Below are 26,465 nucleotides of genomic sequence, written 5' to 3'. Positions count from 1 at the left end.
AAATGCTCAAAACCACGCTTTTGCCTTGTTTAGTTTACAAAGATAGATAGAAACATCATTAGTATTTAGAAATGAGGAGCTGTGATGCCTACCATTAGACTACCCCTAGTTAGCCATTTCAGCAGGGAAAGTCAAACTCCCCTGCATTAAGGGAGGGGTGTTGTGAAAGCCAGTCTGCTCTGTGAAGCTTTAGAAATCTCCCTCAAGTAATTTATATCAAATGAAGATCCAGTATGTGGAATCGTAACATGAATAATTATTGCTTGCTTTTCTTATACCCAAATCTGGATATTTAATCTGTGTTGCTCTATTTACATTCCTACTCCATGCAATAAATTATTCTATCTTGTAAATTCAAGAAAGGCAATATCCAAACGACATCCCAAACTGATAAATCTAGCTATCTACCCTACAACTGTAGATAACTTCTTACCTGTCTATGTTAATACGGTCTAAAGGAAGGAATGCATTTAAATTTAACACAAGGAATTAATTATTTCCTACTTTTCATGTTAATATTGCAAGTAGCATTGTGGAGTAAGTTTTTGATAGCTGAGCGCACTTGAACCATTTAAAAATAATAATGTTTTTAATGAGATGAAGATTAATATCCACCTAAAAAAAAATCTGTGGTTGTAAAGAACTGTGATAGCTTTGTAGTCACTACAAAACTAAGGAAAAAAGTAGTATTTAGAGTTGCTTCCATGTTAAAAGATATTTTAATACAAGAAGTATCATTTACATATGTATACACCATTTCAGAGCTTTATTTTTATACCCACAAGGTATCATTTCAAAACAGACTTATAATAACCTGTATTCTTCTTTTGCCTTTATTATGAATGCTATAAACCTGCCCTTCTCCTTACAAAACAAATTAATATACTTCACCATAATACAGCTATCACACATTCTTATTTTTATGTATGCTAGATTCAGGAACAAATCTGAAAGAGTAACATCTCCTGCCAACACCTGTGATAGACACTTTTTCCTGGCCAGTGAAATCACAGATGCTATGTTAATTCAATTGACTGAACCCATGTGCAGAAATCTCTACATTTTTATACCACATTGTTCTGTTTTAGACATGCATGTATGTGTAGGAATGCACTGAATGCCAAGCTGATTTCGTTCACCCAGGTAAAACAAGCATACTTAAACAAAAACATTACTTTGTGACTGATCCAATGGCTATCACTTAGTAAAGCGTAAAAAAAAGACACTTTTGAATGCATGAAAATAGATCATTTTACAGAGCCTAACTCTGAACTTTCACAGATTGTATATATTTGGCTGAATTCCTGTATAACAAAACTACTGATATCAATGGACATTTTGAGTATACAGTAACCAGACCTTTCACCTCAGGCTAGTTCTACCCTAAAACTGTCATAAATAACTCAATTTAAGAGAACACTACAGTTCAAAGACAAGTAACTTATAAAGACAGTCAATTACTGTGACTAAGATGTAGAAACATTCTTCAACTTTGGTTTGCGCATAGCTCTTGCACGAATATTCGGAGACTTTCAATAACCAATGGCCGCATTTGGGCCATTGAATAACCTGCCTCTATTCAAGCTTCCTATTGACAGTAAAGGAGAATACTAGCTACCTCAGTCTCCTCTAAAATGCAGCATTCTAACATATATGGTTCCAAAGGTTAGGCAATGGAGGACAAGTCATAGAATACATATTTGATTTATACTTTCAAAGAACTTTACTTTTGTAGGGTAACTTAAAAGAAAACATAAAGGGTAGCACATGCTTTCCATACCACAGCTTTCACAGAATCATGTAATGATTGAGGTTAGAAGGCACCTCTGGAGGTCATCTTGTCCAGCTTCCCTGCTCACCTATTGTCAGTTGACCGTGTCCAGACAGGTTTTGAGTATCTCCAAGGTGCAAAATTCCACAACCTCACTGGGCAACCCGTGCCAGTGCTCAGTCACTGGAAATGGTTTCCAGAATTAGTTGTTCCATCACCTTCCCAGGGATCAAGGTGAGGCTGACGAGTCCATAGTTCCCTGGGATCTCCTTCTTGCCCTTTTTGAAGATGGGAGTGACATTTACTTTCCTTGAGTCCTCAGACACCTCTCCTGATCACCATGATCTTTTGAAGATAATTGAGGGTAGCCTCGCAATGACATCAGCCATCAATGAGCTGAAGGCAGGCTTTAAAGAAGACGGAATTGGGCTCTTTTCAGTGGTGCCCAGTGACAGGACAAGAGGCAATGGGCAAAATTGAAATACAGGAGGCTCTGTCTGAACATCAGGAAACAATTTTTTACTGTGAAGGTGACTGAGCACTGGCACAGGTTGTCCAGACACATTGTGGAGTGTCCCTCCTTGGAGATATTCAAAAGTCATCTGGACATGGTCATGGACAACCAGCTGTAGGTGACCCTGCTTGAGCAGGGGAGTTAGACAAGATCACCTCCAAAGGTGCCTTAGAACTGTAATCATTATGTGATTCTGTGATTAAGCAGCAAAGGCATTATTGTTACTTTGGGCAAGACTTTCAAATATCTTAGACAGTGTATTGGGTTTGTGTGGTGAGGTTTTGGTAGCGGGGGTGGGGGTTACAGGGATGGCTTCTGTGAGAAGCTGCTGGAAGCTTCCCCCATGTCTGACAGAGCCAATACCAGCCAGCTCTAAGATGGACCCACCACCAGCCAAGGCCAAGCCCATCAGCGATAGTGGTAGCGCCTCTGTGATAACATTTTTAAGAAGGGAAAAAAGTTGCAGCAGGCACAGAAACGGCAGCCGGAGAGACGAGTGAGAACATGTAAGAGAAACAACCCTGCAGACACCAAGGTCAATGAAGAAGGAGGGGGAGGAGGTGCTTCAGGTGCCAGAGCAGAGATTCCCCTGCAGCCCGTGAGAAAGACCATGGTGAGGCAGGCTGTCCCCCTGCAGTCCATGGAGGTCCACGGTGGAGCAGATACCCACCTGCAGCCTGGGGAGGACACCACGCAGGAGCAGGTGGATGCCCAAAGGAGGCTGTGACCCCGTGGGAGCCCTGCGCTGGAGCAGGCTCCTGGCAGGACCTGCGGATCTGTGGAGAGAGGAGCCCACAGAGCAGGTTTTCTGGCAGGACTTGTGAACCCACGGGGGACCCACGCTGGAGCAGTGTGCTCCTGAAGGACTGCATGCCGTGGAAGGGACCCATGCTGGAGAGGTTCATGAAGAACTATAGCCCGTGGGAAGGACCCACGTCGGAGAAGTTCGTGGAGGACTGTCTCCCGTGGGAGGGACCCCACGCTGGAGCAGGGGAAGAGTGTGATGAGTCCTGCCCCTGAAGAGGCAGAGATAGCGTGCGATGAACTGACTGGGAACCCCCATTCCCCGTCCCCCTGCACCGCTGAGGGGGTTAGGTAGAGAATCTGGGAGTGAAGTTGTGCCCAGGAAGAAGAGAGGGGTGGAGGGAAGGTGTTTTGAGATTTGGTTTTATTTCTTATTACCCTACTCTGGTTGATTGGCAATAAATTAAGTTAATTTTCCCCAAGTTGAGTCTGTTTTGCCTGTGACGGTAATTGGTTGAGTGATCTCTCCCTGTCCTTATCTTGACTCACAAGGCCTTTGTTATATTTTCTCTACCCTGTCCAGCTGAGGGCAGGGGCAGTGATAGAACGGCTTTGGTGGGCACCTGGCATCCAGCCAGGATCAACCCACCAGACAGACAGAAATAAAAATGAAGTATGATGTGCTTCATCTGTCTGCTGTTCCCCTTCACGGTCAGATATGGCATTGCAAGATTTTGCCCTCAGTTAGGCTCCTACCAAACATTATTCATTGTGTAGAGTAGATCTCTCCCACAACTCAGCCTCAATGATGTTTTTTCTTGTCTCTGCCAGAGTCCCAGTTGCACTGTTTGTGAATTTCAGAGTCCCCCCAAAAATACAGTCCTTCTCAGTGCCTTTTCTCATTGTCACATATGGACAATGTTCATAGAAATGTTTGAAGAAAAGGTTTCTTTTTAATCTTATACTTGTAAGATACAACACGGCATGAAAGAAATTTCCTCATGAGAAAAATAAACAAAATTCATATATCCTCTGTCACTCCTGAGTATGCCTTCAGGATCACCTTTCTTCCTTAAGTAGAGCACTGGCCATCAGGACTAGTTCTCAGTGTTTAAGACCTCATTCTTGGGGCCTGTAAAAGCTAACTTCCTCTATGAGGTGTTTCTTCTTCACAGAAGAGTCTCCTAATAAATCATTGCAAACAACTTCCTTTCAAAAGAATTTGACTCCTCTGCATCTGTGACCAATAACTCAATTACTCCACCTATAAATGGATGCATAAGAACTAACAGGATTCCAAGGCTTTCACTCATCTTTTCTCTGCTACACCACCGCAATAGAAAGCAATGTCTGAGTCACAGGACAGTGCCACTTTTCCTTGTGCTAGTACGGCCGCAGTAATAACTAACACCCTGGATTCTATTTTCTTAATTGTTTTCCTGTTCAACTTTTCCATTATAATCAGGACGTATGTTCTATTACAAGTATAGCTACTTCCCCACCCCCTCAAAATCCTGCTCTAAAAAGACATTTAAAAAAACTGATTCCAATTAAACTTTCCACAGAATCCAGCAGAAACTTTGTTATGCAATCTATTAACTCCAGAGATCTCCAGGTATCACAGCAATGGAAAAAAGTGGGTAAAAAATCCTAGAATAAACAGATAGATATTATGTGTATAATTTTAGCTTATTCTAGGAGTTCTCTTATTTCAGGCTTTTTTTTTTTCCCCTCCTGGTTTTTTTTTTTTAAGTAGCAACAGGTGGTGATCAAACTTATTTTGGATATTGCAAGCTTTACGTGGCCAGCTGGCATGCTCTCCAGCCTCCTAAGAATGCTTTTCTGGTCAGAGCTTTTCAGGGGTTACCATGACAAACATCTGGTAATTGCATGGGACAGCAAACAGCCAAGTTTTCCCTATGTTCTCCATTGTACAGCTTTTAGTCTACATTCCAAAGTATGTATCTTTTTATGTTGCAAACAACTTGCAGAATATTAGAAAAAAATGTAACATGTTTTCTGTCTTTGTAAGAGAAAGATACCAGAATGGTACATGTCTTTATAAATCAGGAAATACTCTCACAAATTAGTCTATTATTTCATTCTACTTGCTTCATTTAAAAAAATCTTGACTGCAAACCAAAGTTTTCTTTTTTTTAACGACTTTCCCTTGTATTCTGTTATTTTGTCCCAACACTCTGGTATTTGTTCAGAGACCCTTCAGTACCAGCAGATCCATTGAGGCTCTACAAAATCCGAGTATAACTTGAAAGTAGTAGTAGCTACCTTAGATGTTCTGTACACATGAGTTTCATTTTAAACACACACCAAAACCCTTCACATAGGAGCTCAGCATGTTTTCACCAGCAGCATCCAGCAGGGACCACATGTTCCCCATCCTGTATACTTTCATGCATTCCTAGTCCCAAACTTGGAGGAACTCCAGCCACTGCTTTATCCCTTTTTCCCTCAGAATCCAGATAACAAGACTCAAAGCTCCAGGGAAAGAAAAGATGGCAAATCATGGGGTCCTCATGTTCAGAAGAGACCAAAAAGTAATCAAATTCTCAGTATGTGTATATATGTATCTTGCTCAGGATGATGTCAAGCAGTTAGTTCACAGTGGAGAAGCAAACTGAAAAGTATCTGAAAATTGAAGGGCCATTCATTCAAACTGTATGTCTGACCCTAAGGCTCTCAAAGTGTAATTGTTAGAAAATGTATGAGATGAGTTCCATGTGGCTACAGGAATTCTACTAAAATATGTTGCCAGGAGAGCTTATGATCTGGTTGCACAGGATCATAATACTAGTTGGAGATTTTACCTTAATGTCTAAAACTATCTTTATACAATTGGCAAATCTTTTCAGAGGCTGAAAGAGGGTGAAACTGATTTTCCCTGGGATCGTGCATCAAAGCATTATCATGCATCTGAGTATTCTGCAGAAGAAATTCAGTATGTCCAAGCAGTCCAATATTCTTCAAATATCTTCACTGTGCTCCAATAAGCACCCACTGCCTTTTTTCCAGAAAGAGATGAGGAATGGCTATTTCAGCAGCAAACAGCATTAGAGCAGCTGGACTTCTATTCCTCAACTGTTCGGAGTGTGAGTCAGAGGCAGGCTGCTCCTGCCACCAAAGGTGTTACTGCAGTGGTGGTTGGGACCTCCCAACACCTTGCCCCTGCCAATCTCATTACCTGCAACGGTAATCTAGCAGCTGTCACATCTATCTCCCCACACATACCATAGTAGCAGCTCAGACCTCTAAATTGGGCAGTAATAACTTTCCCCTGCTCTCCCCACCTCTGGGTAGATAACGAGCACATCTGACAGCATAGCACAACTGTCCCATTCCTTCCTTCTAAATTAATTCCCAATTTCAGTTGTTATTGTCCATCCTGCTCTCTTATGCAACATTACATCCGTTCCCCCAGCAAGTTTCCTATCTCTATATTTCTGTAGCAAATAGAGAAAAGCAAATGATAATTTCATAGAATCACAGAGTCACGTCATGGTTGAGGTTGGTAGGCAGCTCTGGAGGTTGTCTTATCCAACCTCCCTGCTCACACAGAGCCAGTGTGGCTTCACCAGTGCTACAGAGAGGGGAAGCACCACCTCCCTCAACCTGCTGGCAACGCTTGTCCTGATGCAGCCCAGGACATCATTAGCCTTCTTTGCCACAAGGGCATATTTCTGGCTCATGTTCATCTTGGTGTCCACCAGGACCCCCAGGTCCTTTTCTGCAAATCTGCTTTCCAGCTAGTCTCACCCCCAGTATATACTGGTGCCTGGGGGGTGCGCTTGGTGCCAAGGGGACTTTGCACTTCCCCGTGTTGAACTTCATGAGGCTCCTGTCAGCCCATTTCTCCAGACTGCTGAAGTCCTTCTGGATGGCAGCACAACCTTCTGGTGTATCAGACACTCCTCTCAGTTTTGTGTCATCAGCAAACTTGCTACACTCTGCCCCATCATCCAGATTGTCAATGAAGATGTTGAACAGGATTTGAACCAGTACTGCTCCCTGGCGTACACTGCTAGTTACTGGCCTCCAACTAGACTTCATGCCACTGATCACCACCCTCTGAGGTTCCCATTCAGACAGATTTCAAGCCTCACTGTCTGCTCATCCAGCCCATACTTCATCAGCTTCTCTATGAGGATGTTATGGAAGACAGCGTTGAAAGCCTTACTGAAGTTACAGTAGACAATATCCACTGCTCCCCCCTCGCCTTACAAACCAGTAATTTTATCACAGATGTTTATCGAATTGGTCAAGCATGACTTCCCCTTAGTGAATCCATACTGACTACTCCGGACTAATTCCTTGTCATTTATGTGCCTGGAAATAGTTTCCAGGATTAACTGCTCCATCACCTTCCCAAGGATTGAGGTGAGGCTGACCAGCCTGTAGTTCCCCGGGTCCTCCTTCTTGCCCTTTCTGAAGGGCCTTTTCCTCAGAAATTTATAGAAACTATGTCTTCTTGGCCAGCTAGAGATAGGAACAATTACTGAACAGTTATTGTAAGGCAACATATAAAAAACAACCAAGCTGCAGCTACAAAGACAACTTGTGCCTCGTTTCATTTCATATTCTGCCAAACACTAAGTGTCTTAGATTAAGAAGTCTGCTGTTGATGCAGGTGTTCTTCCTTCAAAGGGAAGGCAATGGCTGATAAGAGCAGAGACAGAGTATTTTTTCATGTCAGCACATGAAAAGACCTGAGCAACTCTTCACTCACCCAAAAAAAGTTTCTTTGGGATAACCTCTGCAAAATCAGTAAATCTTTCTTCAGTTATTCACCTGGGTTGAATGATCAGCATATTCATATTCATATGCTGATCATGCTCACAATCTAGCAAATTCATCAGTGCATGGCTTCCCTGCACAGAGGTATTGACCTTGCATTATCTTAATCTGTTTATATAATACGTTACAAAGCTGTGTATATACAACCTATGTTACTATACCTTTCAGAAGTGGAAGGAGTTACTTTCAAGTTAGGAGCATTGCTTAGAACATTAAGCAGCTTTTGGGTTCCAGCTAGCTACATGGATCTCATGCTTGGTAATTATCAGGACCAACTTATCAGCACTTTTTTTTTGGAGCAGAAACAAAAATAAAAACATCACAAGGCATTCCTTAGTGCATTTTGCAGACCTGTGCACCTTATGTGAGAAATAAATATAATGGTGAATATGCATGTCAGAGTGCAGCAAGAGCAGGGCTGCTACAAAAGGGAAAATGAGTGAGAAGCCAGTGGTGATCGTGGCACAGTGTTGTCACTGACCAGGGCACTGTCCCACTGTATCTGAATAGGGTGGGCAGAGTAGTGTGCTGATAACAAGGTCCATTGACTGTTCAAGAAAAAGTGAGGTGATGAACCAGGTCCAGGGTCCATCCTGGGAGTCCAGTCAGGAGCAGCAGGAGATGGAGCCAGATACAGGGCTGGAGGCAGGACTGCAACATGGATCAGCTGGAGGCAGAACTCAAGGCAAACTACCTACAATGTAGGTCAAGGTCCATGCAGAAAACAAGGCCGGAGGCAAGACTTGAGACAGGTACATCAGTAACATAGTTCAGGCAAGGACTAAATGTCCAGGCCTGAGCTTAAATGGAGTGCCTGAAGCAAGAAGCAGAGAGTGCATGGGTGGGGGGTCCAAGGCTGATCAGGGCAATTAAGGCCCAGTGGTGCACTCAGGGCCCTCATAGTGCAGTCTGTAACTTTCAAGACACATCTGAAAATCTGTGACCAAGCCAGGCCATGCAATTAGTGTCACAAAAGATGAAGCTTTACTGCACCGTGACTTTAGCCACATTTTAATGATGAGCACGGAAAGCCCACATCAGTGCCTAAAAGCTTTGCAGAAGATCTGAAATCTGTCTTGGGGAAGAAAAGCTTACACTACTTCAAATTCTAGAACCTCTCTTAGGGAAGTGACTCTTTGGAATGAATCATGCAAGGGAAAGAGCAAACTGCTGCAGAAATCTGGACAGCTGATTTTTCTCAATATCAGCCAGTCATGAAGATGAGGGTATTCATGTAACTTTGCCAGTGAATGTGAGCTGGTGCTACAACTACATGTTTAGTCAATATTCAAAATGCATTTAACAAAGTGAAGAAGGCAACACTTTAAATTGATAGTTTCCTCTTAACACAGTGAATGAAAGAAACTTTCTTTCTTCTGGATGTTTTAATGCACAGAATTATCTAATCTACCAGTGGGAGGAAATGAGAAATTGAAAGGATCCAGACTGGTAAAACAGAATTGAAAACTGTCATGTGAAATTTAAGTGACAAATGAACATATTAAAGCAGCTGGTATTTAGTCTAGTCTGCCATTTTGGGTTGTTATGGGTTTACTGTGCAAGGGAATGGAATTTTCCTCAATTCCTAAGTTTCTGCACTCTTTCTATGCATTGGTTTTACAGCACTGGGATATATCTGTCTCTCACTGCCCTATATGTTCATGAACCTAGTCACTAAAAACAGTCAGTCTGAATCTTTCCTGGTAATCCTGAAGCTGGTAACTGTAATGTTCTTCTCATTCAGATTCCCATTGCACCTCAGTCTAACTCCTGTGTTCACTACTTCCTCCTTGGACCCAAGAGAAGGTATTTTTACTTGTTCTCCAAGTAGCTGTTCTGTTAGACAAGATAGACTTAAATTGCTCTTCACAATGCCTTGGAAGTTGGCCAAAGGTCATTATCTTACCCTAATGCATGTATCATAAAGCCTCATAGTTCATTATCCTAACCTGGAAGAAGAGTAGCCAGAGTTGGTTCTTCTTCCAAAAAGATCTATTCTCCTTGGTTCTTTATTTGTAAGTATGCTTTGTAGATTGTCTGGAGCTTTTCTTAGCTACAGTTATAAATGAGGAGAATGCAGGAGAAGCATAAAAATATTCAAAACCTTCAGATGAAACTTTACAAATCCGTGCATTTCAAAGCAAGTGAAGCAGGAGTCTGAGTAAATCCAAAAGTCACTAGAAGTGTCCAAGATTCCCTCATTTATTGGCAAGATGACCTGGCTGTGTGAGGTTGGCTGACAACATCAGAAAGTTAAAATGCCTTTTCTTGTACCACCTTCAGAGGAACCCATAACACTCTCTGGCACTCTCTGAAGCAATCTTGGAATGCCTCCAGATTGTCAATAGTAAAAGAGACAGACAGATTCACAGCTTTATCCAGTAAGAATAATGAAAATGGAAGTTGAAAAATACTCTCACCAACTTCAAGAACAAAAGAAAAGATAAGTTAAATGAACTTTCACTGGAAAAAAATGTAGTTTGATAATACAGACTGAATGGAAAAATTCTTGTGGAACTCAGAGCAAAAAAAAAAAAAAAAAAAGAAAATATTCAAAACCTATAAAGCTGCAGGCCAGGATAACAAGTCTGAAGATTTACTCTAAGCAAAGATCAAAAAAGAACCTGAGCATCCTGCTATGATTCCTCAGTCAATTATGAGAAAAGGAATGCATGTCAGAAGAATAAAAAAAGGAACCATCATCAAAGAAACTGAATAAAGAAACAACTAAAAGTCCCAGGGAAACTGTGCAGAGTTACTCTGAAAATGATTTCCCATGCTTTCAACTACAGCTTTCAAGAGCACCATGCTGCAGGTTTTTTTTCCCTATTTAATCAGAATTTCTTACTTTACAGTATTATTAAATAAAGTAAAAATGGATAGAACTTATTAAGGGCAACAAGCAGATTAAACAAAAGCAAAACAGTTTTCACTGTGGATGTCTAGGGCAAATATTTAGAACAAAATCAACAAACAATAAAGTTGAGATCTTGCAGTTAGTGTTACTATCCACAACACTGCAAACAGTATAAATGAGAAGGTGGACTTACCTTTGCTATATTTCAAGAACACTGGACAAAGATTTCACTAAACAAACCCTATTCTGGCAAACCCAAAGCACAGTAATGGCTGATGCACCAACTTTACACATCAACAACTTTAAGAGATTAAAGATACTGGCCCACCATAAGATTGTTTAGGAACTAATCTCTCCTGTAAGCACCCAACAGTGCAAGAGAGGGACTGGATTTGATTGGACAAGACCTATGAAAAAAAAAAAAAAAAAAAAAGCAAAAGTTTTCAGTCTGTGTAACTGTATAGTAGACCTAACACTTCAGTGCAGACTTGTTCCAAGTTCAGATAGAGCTTTCCAAACTCAGCCGTTTCACATTTATTTATGTGAAAAACACCTGGTGAACACATTAGGAAAAAGTGAACAGTTTTCTTCCTTATGAGAACTCAAGAATAGATTTTAAAATACAGAAGACTCAATCTCTGGTCTGAGCAATGAGTGAAAATTTCATTTTTAAAAATTGTTTGTCTTTTTTTTTCCTGGAAGTTACTAGCAAGTGAAAAATCATGATATATTTTCTCTATTTCTTCTCTACAACAGTTACTACCATTGATCACTGTGTAATGTGTAACAAACACACACACATATACATAATACCTAATAAGCACCCTTAAAATATGTGTCATTAAGGACTTGAATTACTTTTTTGAAGTTTGGCGAATAGAAGTCAGTGGACACTAGAATACACTGACTCTGCCAAATTAAATATAGAGCAAGAACATACATAAATTATTCCCCTCTTCATTTAATTGATTGCCCAGATTTTACACTTTAACTATTTTACCATTCACCTGCTCTACTTATATTAGTATTTAGAAACAAAGAGACAGATAAGTGATCTGTGAAAAGCTTTCCACTTTTTCATTACTCTTCAGCAACACAGTTTGAGCAGCTTATTAGAAAAACATAAGAAGGTAACAGATTCCAACCCCAGCAGTCTCTAGTTTCATTACTTTCTGACATTCAGTGGAGGTAATACAGCAATGCTTTTGGCAAGAACATATATGCCCCCTATAGATTTAATGTATTCTTACCACAGAAAGATGGAAATAAATGAAAGATTCATTAAGCATTTCCTAAATAGAAAATTCAGTACTAGAAAAATTATATTAAATCTTTCAACAAATATTTGTTTACATACACACAAAGCAAATATGAAATTATTCTTTAAAACTTAAACATCCTCCTGTCCAAACACCTTTTCTTTTAAACATAATCTTTCAGCCTGCACAACAGAGGCTGCCCCAAGTATTTCCTTTCCTGAGCAATGTTCCCTCCCCACCACTCTCTCCCTTTGTCCCACAGCTTTCCCAGGTACAACACTGAAAGGTTTTTAGAAAAAGTGTAGCAGTTTATTCTGAGTTTATGATAAAGTATTATGCAAATTTATAGCACTACATACATGATTTGTAATAATGTTGTTACAATGACATTTGTATTTTAAAAGCTGGAAGATAAATTTTACCTCCTTTAGTTGTAATGACATGCTGTTTTGGAAATACCATTAGCATTCAGTTCAATATACTATTTTATATATACAATTAGATCTACAAAGGTAGGCAAACATGGGTGATAAATCTTGACCATTTAATGGCTTCCACATAACTAACTACAACTGAGGAACCACCATTTTTTTTGGTGTCTTAAAATTAGTAAATTCCAACTAGCCTTTAATTTTCTTTTTAAAGGCCTGACTGTAGATCTGATTCCACATCCAAATTTCTACTGGTATACCACAGCAAGTATGACAATTCTGAATAAAGATAAAGCATGGCTTTTTATTCCAAGGTACTTAATTCAGCCTTACCTCAGTGTTCTTAAATCCCACAGTTTGATGCCATCACCTGCAGCTGTGGTCATGAAAAGATTGTAAGCTTCAGGTTGCTGAGTGCTGAAGGATGACCCCTGTAAAATATGAAATCAGTTTCACGTAACTATTCTTGTGGTGCTAAATATTTATAGAATCATAGAATATCTTAAATTGGAAGGGACCCATAGAGAGTCCAACTCCCTGTTCCTTACCCAAAAATAAACCATATGACTAAGAGCATTGTCCAGATGCTCCCCGGACTCTTACAGGTTTGGTGCTGTGACCACTTCCCTGGGAAGCCAGTTCCAGTGACCAGCCACCCTCCCAGTGAAGAATTTATTCCATGTAAAAAATAAACAATGAACGTTTGTTAGGTTATATGATAAAAAGCTTGTCTGCACACACACAAAGGAGCGCAGAGGAAAGTTGGCATGTGGAGCAAACCCTGTAACCTAGTCAGAGAAATAGAGCACTTCTCAGCTTTGTCCCAGGACAGCCATGAGCCCTTTGGTCCAGGGGTGACACCCACCATGATGAGTCAATGGGAGAGGCTCTCTGGGTCATCGCACAGACTGATAGGGATTACTACCTATCAGGGTATGGGATTCATTATGGGATGTAAGGGAAAATAATTCTGTGATTGCACAAGACATTATGGGATGTTTAGGGGAGGAAATAAGGGTGGGGAAAGGGAGAGATCAAAAAGTAGTCCAACATTTAATTATAAGCCATGTTTAGCTCTGGCATAAGTGGGCACACTTCCCATTGACTTCAGTAGCAATTGCATTCATTCATAACAGGACTGATTTGGGCTTTGTACCTTTAAATAATTAAATCCAGTCTATCTTTAAACCTCTGATTTTTTAACATCCACATTGGCAAATCCTGTCCTTTTTGCTGGCTACAAACTTCTTTCTCCAGGGAACTAAATATAAACAGTTAAAACTCCTTTTTTCCTTTCCCCACCATTCACATTCTTGATTTGGCTGAATACATCACAGAAACCTCAAGGCCATTTCCCGCAATCAGTGCTTGACTGCCAGGAATCTTCTATTCGTTATGAAAACTGGCGTATAGCTGGAAAATGCTCTAGTATTTAGTCAATAGAATTCCCCAAACAGCAAGACAAAGCAGGGCACTCAGCATTAAAAAGACTATAGGAACTTTCATTTACTTTGCTTCAAGCAGGTTTCCTTCCTAAACTAAGGATTACCACAGCCTGCTCTAACAGATGAACTAAAATGCACTGTGCAACAGATTTCCCAACAAAGTCTACACATTCTTACATTAGCTGCGTATAACTATAAAAAAAGAGTAATTGTAAAAGAGAAAGACAATAGTTGTTCAAAGGATAGTATTCATTAAAAGTTAGAGAGCCTCCTTTCTTTTTGTCTTTTTGAAACTTTTACTCACTATCCCTTTCTTCAGTCAGCAATGATCACAGAGTGCAATACAAAAAGTTGTACTGACACATACACATTTACTTCATGCACTACTCCTTTACTTTAGAACACGCTTACAGTAATACAGGTAAGAAGTGTAATCTCTTTGTTCCTTTCCTGCCCTGGCACTTTTTCAGTAATATACTTTACTAATACAAAGCTATACTTGTATCTTCAAACTATATTTGCTACTGAATATTGCTGTAGAAGACAAGAAAATGTATACTAGTTGGGATAATACGCAAGCTGAATTTTATTTATCTCTTTGTGCTTTTACAGTCCATTAATTTATGATAATCTAAAATTTATAAGAATCTAATGCAAAAAGTAGTGTGTTCCAACACACTCTTCAAACTATATTCATTCTGACAGACAAATCATTTGCCTATGCCCCATCATCTTCCTCATCCACCACTGTAATTCTTCCTCAGCTTCTCTCTAGACTAACTACATTGCAACTTCTACATAAAATTTTGCCTTAAGAAGGACATGGTTCAACAGAATCCCTATCTCATTCACTAATTCCATATGAACACCATTGATATCCAAACAGTGCAGCTGGCTTATGCTAAAGGCATCGATCAATAGATGTCTCAGAAAGCACTCCACAACTTCCAGGCAAGCGCATACCTTCAGATAGGTTTGTCACTATGGCTAGGAAAAAGTTAACTAACTGAAACTTCTGAGTTGCCTATTACATTTTTCAGCCTTCACATCATGTACATTTCCTGATTAATGGACCAATGAATTTTGAAACAAAAGGGTCTAGGCAGAAAACTAGAAACTTTGTTGTTTCTCTGAAAATGAATGTAATCTATAACTGTTTGCTAGCAGAACATCATACCATCCTAATATTTGTGGTTGATACTGGTAGATTCCTGTTCAAAGAGTACGCTTTGCAGCACTACAAAAGTATTGCTAACACTAAAGCTCTGAATCTGTGTGGTCTGATCTCAAATTGCCATCTATTTCTGTATCTCAGAGGTTCCTAAACTCTAAGACAGGAACACAATTTTGATATTTCAATCAATTCATTATACTATGTTTCTTAAAAGTTAGTATGCAAAACAATGGAACCATGAAAAGTCACATAATACTTTGGTAATCATTGATAATCAAGTTCCATTAGACGATCCTCTTTATCAAACCAAAATCATCAAGTTGGAAATCACTGGTTGAACAAAACAACTTACAGCAGTGTAAATCCCTTATTATCAGCTTAGGATATTTGCCTTGATAGTCTTGGTGTAAGATGGCTAAAGACTACTTATCAGAGTGAGGTGAAGCTACTACAGCCAGAAAGGCAACATTCACTCATTGCCTCAGAATAAGCTTAATGACATCACTTGGGTCTAGTAACACCCTGCACTAAAATATCATAAGCAGTTCTGAGAGTAGGGTCTGGAAACCAGACACAGGTTCAGGCAATAACGGAGTGTCCCTCAACACCAGCTGATGACTGAAAAGTGGGAGATTTCCACCAGTTTCCTCAGGCTGAGGAGACCAATGAAGCTCTTTCCACCAGCTCCTAAGCAAGCGCTCTGAAAAGTAAGCTATTACACAAACCTGCAGCAGTATCACCACCACACCTCTGCAGGACCATGTATTTAGCCCAGTTTCCTCATGAAATGATGCTTATGCAATTGTACTCTCTGCTGATTCCCACCCAGAATTTTTTTTAACCTGCTTCACTATTTAAATCCAATCTGACAGAGAGATAAAGGTCTTACAATAATTATGTTTCCACAAGATACATGTAAATGAGTAATTAGCAGAGAGAAATTCAAACCAGCACAGCCATTAAGGAAAGTGATTTTGTTTGCAAGCCATTAACCAGCCAACACAAGAGTAATTTACAACAGGTGTGCAGTATGGCATGCCTCTCAGTCAACTAGTAATTAGGACATGACAAGAAGATAAGGTTGTTATGGGGAGGGCTGTTTAGGGAACAAAACTGAAAGTGCACGTGGTGGGGAGGTGAAGGTTATAAAAAACACAATAGTCAAATTGGAGTTTTTGTGGTGGATTTGGAAGGTGATATTTAAGGACACAGCCTTAAAATCCTTTAGAAAGGATGCTTAATTAGTTTTGTTACTGCTGGAAGAACCTGTATACAAAGAAAGGCAAGCTTTGTATTGTCATTATATGGTATGCCCTGACCGCTTCAGGGGAATTTGGTACCAAAATGCTTTTTAAGGAAACAAAAATACACTGAGGTTTGGAATAATAAATATTAATATGCTCAATTAAATCAAGATTATAGAGGTTCTAAGCAAGCAGTATAAGGCCTAAAGTTCTGCAAGCAATTTAATTGTGCAAGCTTTAATCATATACAGAGCTTCAAGAACTAGGCATGTCTTTGGTGGTTTCCCCTCCTGAACTTCGGTAGCCAAAGTTGCACTATTTTGGATCCAGGAATAAGGGTTCTTTATGTATCAAATCCTAAATAACTGTACTAATCTAAAGTAGATGACAAATGGGAAGTAACGTGCCACAAGTAACACAAATACATAAACAAAAATCTGGTAGTAAGCACACTACCCAGAACAACTTCTTCCTTAGGTGAGATTCCCTAGGTGAGGGGTTTTTGTTATGATTTTGCCCAGCTTCCTCTTTTCCTTCTACTGTTTTTCTTTATCCAATACTTTACATTTGTCATAGCCCCATAAGTCTAGCTCTAAAATGGCCTTTTTATAAGTTTCAGAATATCTATCTCCCATCTGAGAGATGCTTGCTACATTCTTGCTCTGATTTGCCTTCCCTGGTGTTGACAAAATAACAAAAATTCACAGCACAAAATACTGTTCTGTAGAATATAAGGAACAACCTGAAGAAAACACAATCAAGTCACTGAAATACTATACATGGAAAGGCATAGTGTGAAAATATTTATATATCTGTTGGCATACATATATATACAGTGTGTATATATAGACATACATTACTCTCAACCACTGTTGCAATTTAAGTTTTTCAAGTCAAACAGGGTAGTATTAAGACATTTGGCTATTCCTACAGTTAAAAAAGATAAAGAAGGAAAGATTAAGTACGGCAATATATACTTTCCAGCATGATGCAATGCTAGCATGCAGATATATTTTCACTGTATTCATTATTCTTCATCTCACTATAAACATGTAACAACATAGGGCAGCTTCTTACCTTGTGCAAATAGGGAAACCACGGTCTTTAAAGACTTACCAGCCAAGATTTTTTTCTTACATTTCTTTCTGCTCTGTCACAGTAATGACAATTTTTCCCCAGCTTCCATTCAATTTTTGTAATTTTTCTTCAGCATTGTACTATTGAATTTTTCATGTCTGAAGTAATCTTTTGTATTAAAAGCTGAGTTTAAAATGGGAAGACTTTCTAACTGTGCTACTGCATTTAATTTAAAGATGTTTAGAATTATTCTTTGTACTAAAGCAGAAGTCCCAGCCTTCTGGGAGTGAGCTTTACTGATGCTGCTATCTTCACTTCCCTGCATCCTTCTCCTCCCTCATGGCCATTATTTCCCCAAACTTAGTTTCTTCCAGTCCTTGCATCTGTCTCCTCTGGACTCTTGCAAGACACTGAGGTTCAAGGTGGTGAGAAGGGAAGACATAATCAGGGCAAAGAAGCTCTGGGAACAACACTAACTACATGGTTGTGGGTGACTGGAACAGTATGGGGCAGGGAGGATTCTATTAGAGTGAAGGAATTAAGTACGAGAAGGAGGAGAAAGGAAAGAGGTTGTAGGAGATGGAGAAGTGAAGACTCATAGCTGGAGAGGCAGAGCACCTGTAATGATATAGAGAGACACAGCCTAGCTTCAACTGGTGACATAGGTTTGGAGATGTAAACTGGCCAAGTGGCACAGGATCAGAGGTGCAGGCTTCAGCCATACAATGGTTATTCTGGAGCTCCAGCAAACCGTCAGGAAGCTTGAGGCAGTACAGTCTTCACAGAGGTTGCCAGTGAGAAAGGGAGAAGAGTGACAAGATAGAAGACAAGCTGGAAGCCCCATCTGGTTGCCGCCACTGTTCTTGTCTCCAAGGAAGAGGGAGAAGAGTCAGTGAGAATGGGCAGAACCACCACCAGATGCACACCTCACCTGAAAAGAAGGACCACTGCAGCAATTTGCTAGCCTACAATAGCAAACACTCCATGTACTTATTCTATATATGTGCACTGTGTGACTTCATACTCTACATTCATCTGCAATATTTTACAAAGTGTTAAGAAGAACAGAGATTACCTTGCATAATTCAAGCTTCAGATAAGGGACAAGTTTTCATCAACTGTACTTACAACTGTACAGAAGGCTGCAGACTGAATATCTCAGGCAAGGATACAGTCTGATTTTACAACCTAATTACAGTCAGGAAGATTCAAAACGCTCCTGCTAAAGAAAGATAAGCTGTGGCAAGTAATGATTCAGTAGAGTGGTTTATAATTTTCAGCATACAATTACTGGATCAAGGCTTCATCACAGTGATAACTGCCACTGCAACAAGGGATGTGCTATACTCTACGAAACGTAAAGTGATGATTCTGACCCCTGACAGTCATTAGAGAATTTGGGGGGGGGTGGGTGAACTGATTGATTAGCCAGTATATTTGGGGCAGATTTCAAGAGAAGGAACTATAAAGAATTCTACTCTGGCTTCACTGCAATTACTGCAGATTTTGATAAGCAAAACAAGGGTTTCTTGATTCTTGAGAGACAGAAGACTTTTGCATTCATTTTATTTAAAAGGACACAGAGAGAGATTTTCAAATTTACACACAGCATTCTGCATATTTTTATAAGTCTACAAAATATTTTAGCATATTATCTTAATGTAAATGCACATGCATATTTACTCTAACAGCTTTAAACTATACACTGTAACAAAATAGTTGATGTGTAATTTTCCTATTGACTTATCTAAAGTATTAATTTTATATAACTGAAAAAAGAGAACCTTGATCTATAATTTTCAAAAAAAAATGGTCAATTTTCTTTGCTATACCACATACCTCTAGGTTTTTTCCCCAAGTGAATACTTGCCCACAGCTTTAAAGTTTTTCTTGATTAAATAACCTGAAGCCACTAAGCTGACCAAGCAAAAAGAAAAGCCAGAACTTTAAGCCTGTATGTGTTACAAATAGTACTGAAATAGTTAGCACAATTTTAAGTGTTTTACCAGATCACATCTCTCAGGAAAACCCACAAAGACTTCTACAAAAGTAGTAATAAGGAACTGTTTTAAACCCACAGAAGCAAGGACTTTCCAACTGGGAATGAAGAACCCTACTCAACCAAACCTAACACAGTAGGCATTCCAGCATGTACAATACCATAAGACCTCCAAACATTCAAATCAATCTTCAAGTAAAAAAAGAGCAAGGATGAGGGCTTTTAAGTCATCTATTCTATTGCTACTGAGCAATTTTTTTTTTTATTGTTATTCCTGAAGTTTCAGAATAAATCAGAAAACTTCAGATTCAACTTCAGAGAACAGTTACATAACAAAAAGTTCCTGCTGAACTACAGTGTTACAGTCTTGTGCAAGTAAAGCAAAGGGGTAATATACGCTTCCCTAGTAGCAAGCTTGTTCAGTCATTCTCACTGCTCCCTGCTTTCCACTGGAGAACAAATGAGATCTGGGTGCCTTTATCACACAGACTTATGACCTTGCCCATCCTCCCCAACATATAAAAAAAGCTATCAATTACAATCAATTATGTTATTAGCCTCCAATTTCTTTGTTGATGGAGTTGTAGTGGTACTATAAAATTTAATAAAGTATATACCTTATTTTGGCAGATTTGATGGACTGATCTAGTATGAGCTTCTGGTATCACTGCTGTGCTACAGCCTGCGTTGAGGTCAAAAACTTCCAATGCTCGGTTGCTGCCAGCTGTAAGTACAATATCTGTACAGTTCTCTGTGTTAAAGTTAAACTGATCTAAAGGAACAAAAGCATATAGATAGACAAAAAGACAGGTAAATAGGTATCAAGACTCTGTTGTATTTAGTGCTCTATGAGCAGCACCATAAATCTTACAGTCCTAAAAAAATCTATGTCCAAGGCTGAAGTTCAATACCACAAAAAAATACAGCATTTTTACTCTAATAGAAAAAGAGTAGTAAAGAATCAAATGCTTATTACTTTAATTGAAATTATTTCCATCTCATTAAGTCCAAAGAACTATAAAGAAAATAAGAAATACAAAGGATACAAGAGTAGAAATCATTTACTGCTGAAAGGCTGGTAATCTCCATTGTTGAAGCCATGGGAAATTTCTGTACCAATTTGCAAACACTTCTCTGTTTGTATCTGCAAAAAATATCAAACAAATGCTAGTGTTAATGAAATAAGTTATGATTTGTGGCCACCAGTAAACTCCCACTGGAATCACAAAGCAAATCAAAAAGCTGTCTTTCATTATTAAAAATTAAAGCCACAGACCTTTTGACTTGTTGCTGAACTCTATTAAAAAACTTGGTAACAAAACTCATTTGGGTGAAAAGAAACATGATATTCCTATACATAAGATAGATCTTCCATCAACATGAAACACTAAAATAATCCTGTGTGTATATTGAAAATGTTGGAGAGAAAAAAAATCTGCCAAGTACCTATGATCAAAAAGCAGAAATACCACCAGCATTTAATGTGCTGATCATAGGGGCAATGAGAAAGAAAATCAGGAGAAACAGTGAGGAAAGAATAATTTCCACTTAGATAGGAACAGAACAAGGGGCTGATCATACCCTACCAAAGAAATTTGGCTTCCCAACATACACTGGACTCTTCAAGGTCCTGTGGGATATCTGCCAGCTCCATGCAGATGCTGCAGACGTGCCAAGCCCTCTAAAATGGCTTCAGACTTATTTACAGCACACAACGCAGAACTGTGTTGTGATTCAATCTGATTAGATCTTTCTGTTTACTGAAATATATCAGCACAGACAACATGGATCTGATCTTAAATCCACTGAAGTCAACAGAAAACATTCCTCCATGGATATGGATATGCATATGCATATGCATATGGATATGTTGGGCAAGAAGAGTGTGATTTCCACAGAAGTCTCCTAAGGAATATAAACAGAACTGTTAATAACTGTACTGGATCTGGTTAAGGTGGAGTTAGTTTTCTTCATAGTAGCTTGTATGGTGCTGTGTTTTACGTCTGTGACCAAAACAGTGTTGATAACACACCAGGGTTTTAGCTATTGCTGAACAGTGTCTGCACAGCATTAAGATATTCTCTGTTTCTCACTGTGCCCCCAGAGTGAGCAGGGTGGGGGAGTGCAAGAGTTCAGTTGGGGAAATAGCCACAACCACTTACCTGAATTATCCAAAGAGAGATTCTATAACGTAAAATGCCAAGCTCAGCAATAAAACTCGGGGTAGGAGTTTTGTGAAAGTAGCTATTGCTAGGAGACTGGCTGGGCATTGGTCTGTCGGTGGGAGCTAGTGAGCAATTACTTTTGCATCACTTGGGGTTTTTTTCTTCTTCCTTCACTTAATAAATGGTCTTTATCTCATCCCATGAGTTTTCCTCACCTTTGCCCTTCCAATTCTCACCCCCATCCCACTGGAGGATCCCACTGGGGGAGACTGAGTGAGCAACTGGGTGGTGGCTTAGCTGCCAGCTAAGGTCAACACACCACAATAACTCAAAATTTCTACATTGTGTTCTAAATGCAAACACTTCTATGCAGTAAAATAATTCCAATGTAACTGTAAGTATCATACTTCTATTTTAGCATGTCTGTCTAATGACAATACAAAAGTTCATTCGTGACACGCTTGTAGGAATAATTACTGTTTCTTTCCAAAAATGCTAAAAGTTTGCAAAACTGAGATTATTTGACAAAAGCAATATGTTCATCAAATGGATCGGTTCAAAAGAAAAATGGTTAACAATTTGCTTTTGCCTTTCTTTGTCATTCTGAAACAATGATCTGGAAAAAAAAGCTCAGCTTTTCCAGGTAGACATTAGAGCTACTTGAGCAGTGATGGTGAAGCAGAAGGTAAAATACAGTGTTTTGCAATTTAATTCAAGAACCTTTTGTGGTTTCCACAAGTGTTTTATTCAAGTAAACAACAAAAATAAACTGCTCTAGACTTCAGGAACAACTGATTTATCTCCATTTTGGGCTAAAGATATCCAAGCTAACTTTAAATAAGCTGACCGAGATAATAGGAACAATCTAATGAAGGCAGCATGAAGCTTCCTCTGGTCTAACTGACCCTGCTGAAAGAGGCTTACTGAAACAGTTAGATTGCTCCCAAATGCAAGAACAATTGTACTGAGTTAGCTGAAGTATCTCTTTTCTACAGTCTGCTACACAGATAAACACCTCACAAGGTATTTCCCAGGTAGAAGTTCACCTAGAAAGCAAATTTTCAACCAACACAGTAAACTGAGATTCATCCAATACAAGTTAGGACAAAACTGAACCAAAGTAACATAGGAAAAAAAATAGGACAAGAGTACCCATTAGCAAAAAAAGAGGAATTTCAGTATCTTTAAGACCTTGTATTTTTTGGACACAAAGCATTTGCCACACATCCTATACACATTCAATTCAAAGTGCAAGTCAGCTATATATGCTTATATAACAATTTGGGTTACCTTTTTATTGCTTTAACTATACCTCCATAAACTAAGAATTAACAGGCAGCACAGAAAGTAGGTAATCAGATTGCGGAAGAAAGGTGTTACATAATTCAAACAGACACAAGACAAAAGCTTAAATGCCACTCACTTGTAATATGTAAGAACAGAATTTGAGAATAAAAATGTATGTTGAGACATGAGCAAAAGTGCACAATCTACATTTTATTTTAAAATAATTTCCTGTTTGCTATAGAAAAGATTGTTACGTATCTTACAAAGGGCTTGTTCAGGAATTATTCAAAGGAATTAATGCAGCAATGGTCAGAAGGTGGTGTAATGTTTATCAAGATAAAGGTGTGAAGAGCACACAAAGGAAAAGCTTTTTAGATCATTGAAAGATATTACAACTTATCAGTAAGAAGGTGCACTTAACAAAATAACTGTGCTTCTGTCTGCAGAAAATCAACAGATTTCTGTCAATGTAACAAGGGTTACTTTGTAAGTAAAAAAAGAAGATAATAACAAGTAAGATAGGAAATCTTCAAAAGGAAAGAAAAAAGATTTCTATTTTCCCAACAGAAGCAAATTCTGAAAATAAAATTATATACAACTAGGTTAAGAATTCCATCTTAGGTCTGGCCACTTTCCATAGATAAAGTTGACAATCTGCCATTAGCAAAGCTAATTCCTTTGTTTCAGGGTGTCCAATATGAATGCACTGTCACAGAAAGTTGTGAAGTTGTTTTCAGCTATTACAAAACACCACAAGCTCTAGAAAATGCTGCACAGATGAAGGCCAGGAATGTGAAGTGAATATAGGCAAAATTCCATCTCACAAGGCAACTGGAGAGGCTACCATAGCACAAATGTGCCCTAAAAATTGTCTAAATTAGACCAACACCTCCTCAAGCCACAGAAAACTTGTGATGGAGGCGAAAAAATGGATGAACAGTATCTTCTTACTACATTTTTTCCAGGTCTCCAATTCTATGCACAGCACATAATAGCAGCTGACAATCCTATAGATCAGGTATCCAAATAAAATCACATTTGTGTAGATATACCCAAAATTACAATTCTGTCCTCCTTTAATGTCTTCAATCATCAGAATTCTGACAACAGTGTAAATCACTGATCTCTGTAATCTCTTATACCCTGCATACTTTGGGGATGTAATCATTTTTGGAGAATACACTTACAGTATACAGTTATTTTCAGACTAGTATATCTTCAGAAATAGAATATAAAACCAGATTTTAAGATACAAACACTTCCTGCAATGATTGCAGAGACTGATGTGTCTACTTTTCAGCTGATTTCAAGTCCTTTGCTGAAAGCATTTTTCAGGAGACCCAGATAAAGTAGAAACATTTTGATGACAGCCAAAAAACTTCAATGTATGGAAGTATGTTACTATGCTAAAACCAGAAGATGAATAGGCACCTAAAAAACCCTCCCCCAAAAAGCTTGATACAGATCTCACATTTAAAATTTTAGGGAAAATGGCTGCACATGACAAAGTGAAAACTAAGTGACAGACCGCAAACATCATCAGTATAACAGATCATAAGGTTTCAGGCTATTAAAAACATTTTTATACGCACTGTAAAAATTAATCTTCAAACAGTAGTCCCATTATACATTTCCAGACACAGCCTTGAGTTCAGTAAAATAAAAGAATCAGTTACATGAAAAGGAAAAGACTCACTTCATCTTCTGGAATGCTTAGAATTTCTCATAACTGAAAAATATTCTCTCTTACACTACTGAGGAGGGTGGATGTCATTTACTGACCCTATATAATGAATCTTAGACATGAAGAAAAGATAAGCACAGGAAAATTTAAAGCATTTAGAGATGATTTTTGTTAGAATGTTGTTAGAATTCATCTTATGACTTACGTACTTCTCATCTAGCTTCCATTCTGTTTCTGATAAAAAACAAAGAGTGTTTAAGTTCTTTGATCTAATGGCTAAAGCTCAAAGGAACCAAGCTTAGAATATTCTTATTATCATACTGCTGAATCAGATCTGTATAGACCATTTACTTAAGAAGTTTAAACTGGCTTGAAGTGGTTTGCATGAAAATAATTATCCTGTTAAACATTAACTTTCAAAAGTACCTGAAATGAACACTCTCCTATATATCATTAGCATGGTAAATTTTAAACCCACTTAGCATAACCTTTGCTCTATCCATCTATAATATGTTCTGGTATAGTTTCCCATTTCATCAGAGTAGATATTTTATCATTACTTCCCTTACTGTATGTATGATTACTATACCCAGTTGCTAAATATAATGGCTTTAAAAGGCACTCTTTCTGTTAATGGAACACAATTTTCTCCTTTTTAAACTCCTTTCAAATTGTTCATGTTGATCTTTAAAACAACACATAAAACTATAAAAATGAGATAACAACACATAGATGTTTTGTTCTGCTCAAATTTTTTCTGTGAATTAAAAGTAATTAAGAATTTTAAAAATAATAATAAACTGAGAAGCAAATAGTTATACTTCATATCAGCATGCACAACTGCTGATGAGAGTGGAAATTCAATAGTCAGTAATTTTGGAGAATGTAAAGAAAACTGTTTAGGTTGTGAATCATTTTGAGATTAATCATAGAAGCAGAAGTCAGGAGATCTGTATCCTATTCCTGAAACTGCAATAAATCTCCTCTGTGACAGACGTAAATAAGGATACATTTAAATAAGCCAATAAGAAATATAACATTCTTTTTTCTCATTTCCACTTGTCAGTTTCATCTTTAAAACTGAACCAATATTTAACCATTTAATTAAGTTGTTCTAATGCTTAGTTAATTAATACTTATGGGCAGTTCTTTGAAAACTCTGCAGAGAGAAACAGTGATATGAGTTGTCATTGTACTGTCTTCACCTCCGAAATACAGTAGCAATCTATTGGTTAGCCAGACTGCACTGCCATGCCCTTCTAATTAAGGGTATAAAGCATGCTTTGGGGTTAGATGTAGTGTCTTCTTGAATCAGTTCCATTCAAGCATTCTTCCAAACTTGACTCAGAAGGCAGAATGCAAGAGTTGTGAGAAACAAAAGGAATGATGCAGTCTTCCATAAAAGAAAGAAATGCTGGGAAATGAACTGGAGGGAATCCACAAGAAAATGTCAAAGCAAATTAACCTTTAATACCTTTTTTTATAGATATATATAACCAGGCCTCAGACTGGTTTATGGATTTGTTGTAATGTCTACAACTGTGTGTTTGGTATTTTGGCATTACACTAACATCCCAGAGAGTCTAATTGCATATATTTGAGTTAGTGTTAACGCATCAAGAAATACTGAGAGCATGGCAATAACAATTTCTGCTATAAGCACAACCCTACATCCATACCTTAACAGCTTTAAATCAGGATATTATGTGTCTCTAACAAAGCAATTGGAACAACACAGAACACAGTAGAAGTTCACTGCCCAAGTCCTTGCAAAACTGCTTGAGTGGGTTCTACAATTACATCAAGTTCCATACTACCTTTAGTTTCTGAACTAACTAGCTTAAAGGTAGTTCAGACGACTCTTCCACAACAGTAACTGCAGCATGGATTTTCTTCAGGCTATTGGGTACTTTCCTCTGGGAGGCATGGGTATTTTGTTAAGAAAAAAAAAAAAAAAGTTCCTTATTAAAGCCTAAGCCCCCACAAATAGAAGGAAAAAATATTT

General features: G+C 38.5%; 1 protein-coding gene across 1 annotated transcript in view; it reads right to left on the bottom strand.

Moving 5' to 3' along the window:
* The window catches only part of WDR27 (WD repeat domain 27), an 86,194-nt gene that overhangs the window by 29,149 nt on the left and 30,580 nt on the right, over positions 1-26,465 (bottom strand). The window contains exons 19-21 of the mRNA XM_041128580.1: positions 20,371-20,468; positions 19,942-20,063; positions 12,719-12,816 (exon numbers count right to left, since the gene is read on the bottom strand). Coding sequence (XP_040984514.1) covers positions 12,719-12,816; positions 19,942-20,063; positions 20,371-20,468 — 318 coding nt within the window. The remainder of the gene's footprint in view (positions 1-12,718; positions 12,817-19,941; positions 20,064-20,370; positions 20,469-26,465) is intronic.

Source organism: Aquila chrysaetos, chromosome 13 (genome assembly GCF_900496995.4).
Source record: "Aquila chrysaetos chrysaetos chromosome 13, bAquChr1.4, whole genome shotgun sequence".
Taxonomy (NCBI): domain Eukaryota; kingdom Metazoa; phylum Chordata; class Aves; order Accipitriformes; family Accipitridae; genus Aquila; species Aquila chrysaetos.
Note: the sequence above shows the minus strand (reverse complement) of the source record. Positions and strands in the feature narration are given on the sequence as shown.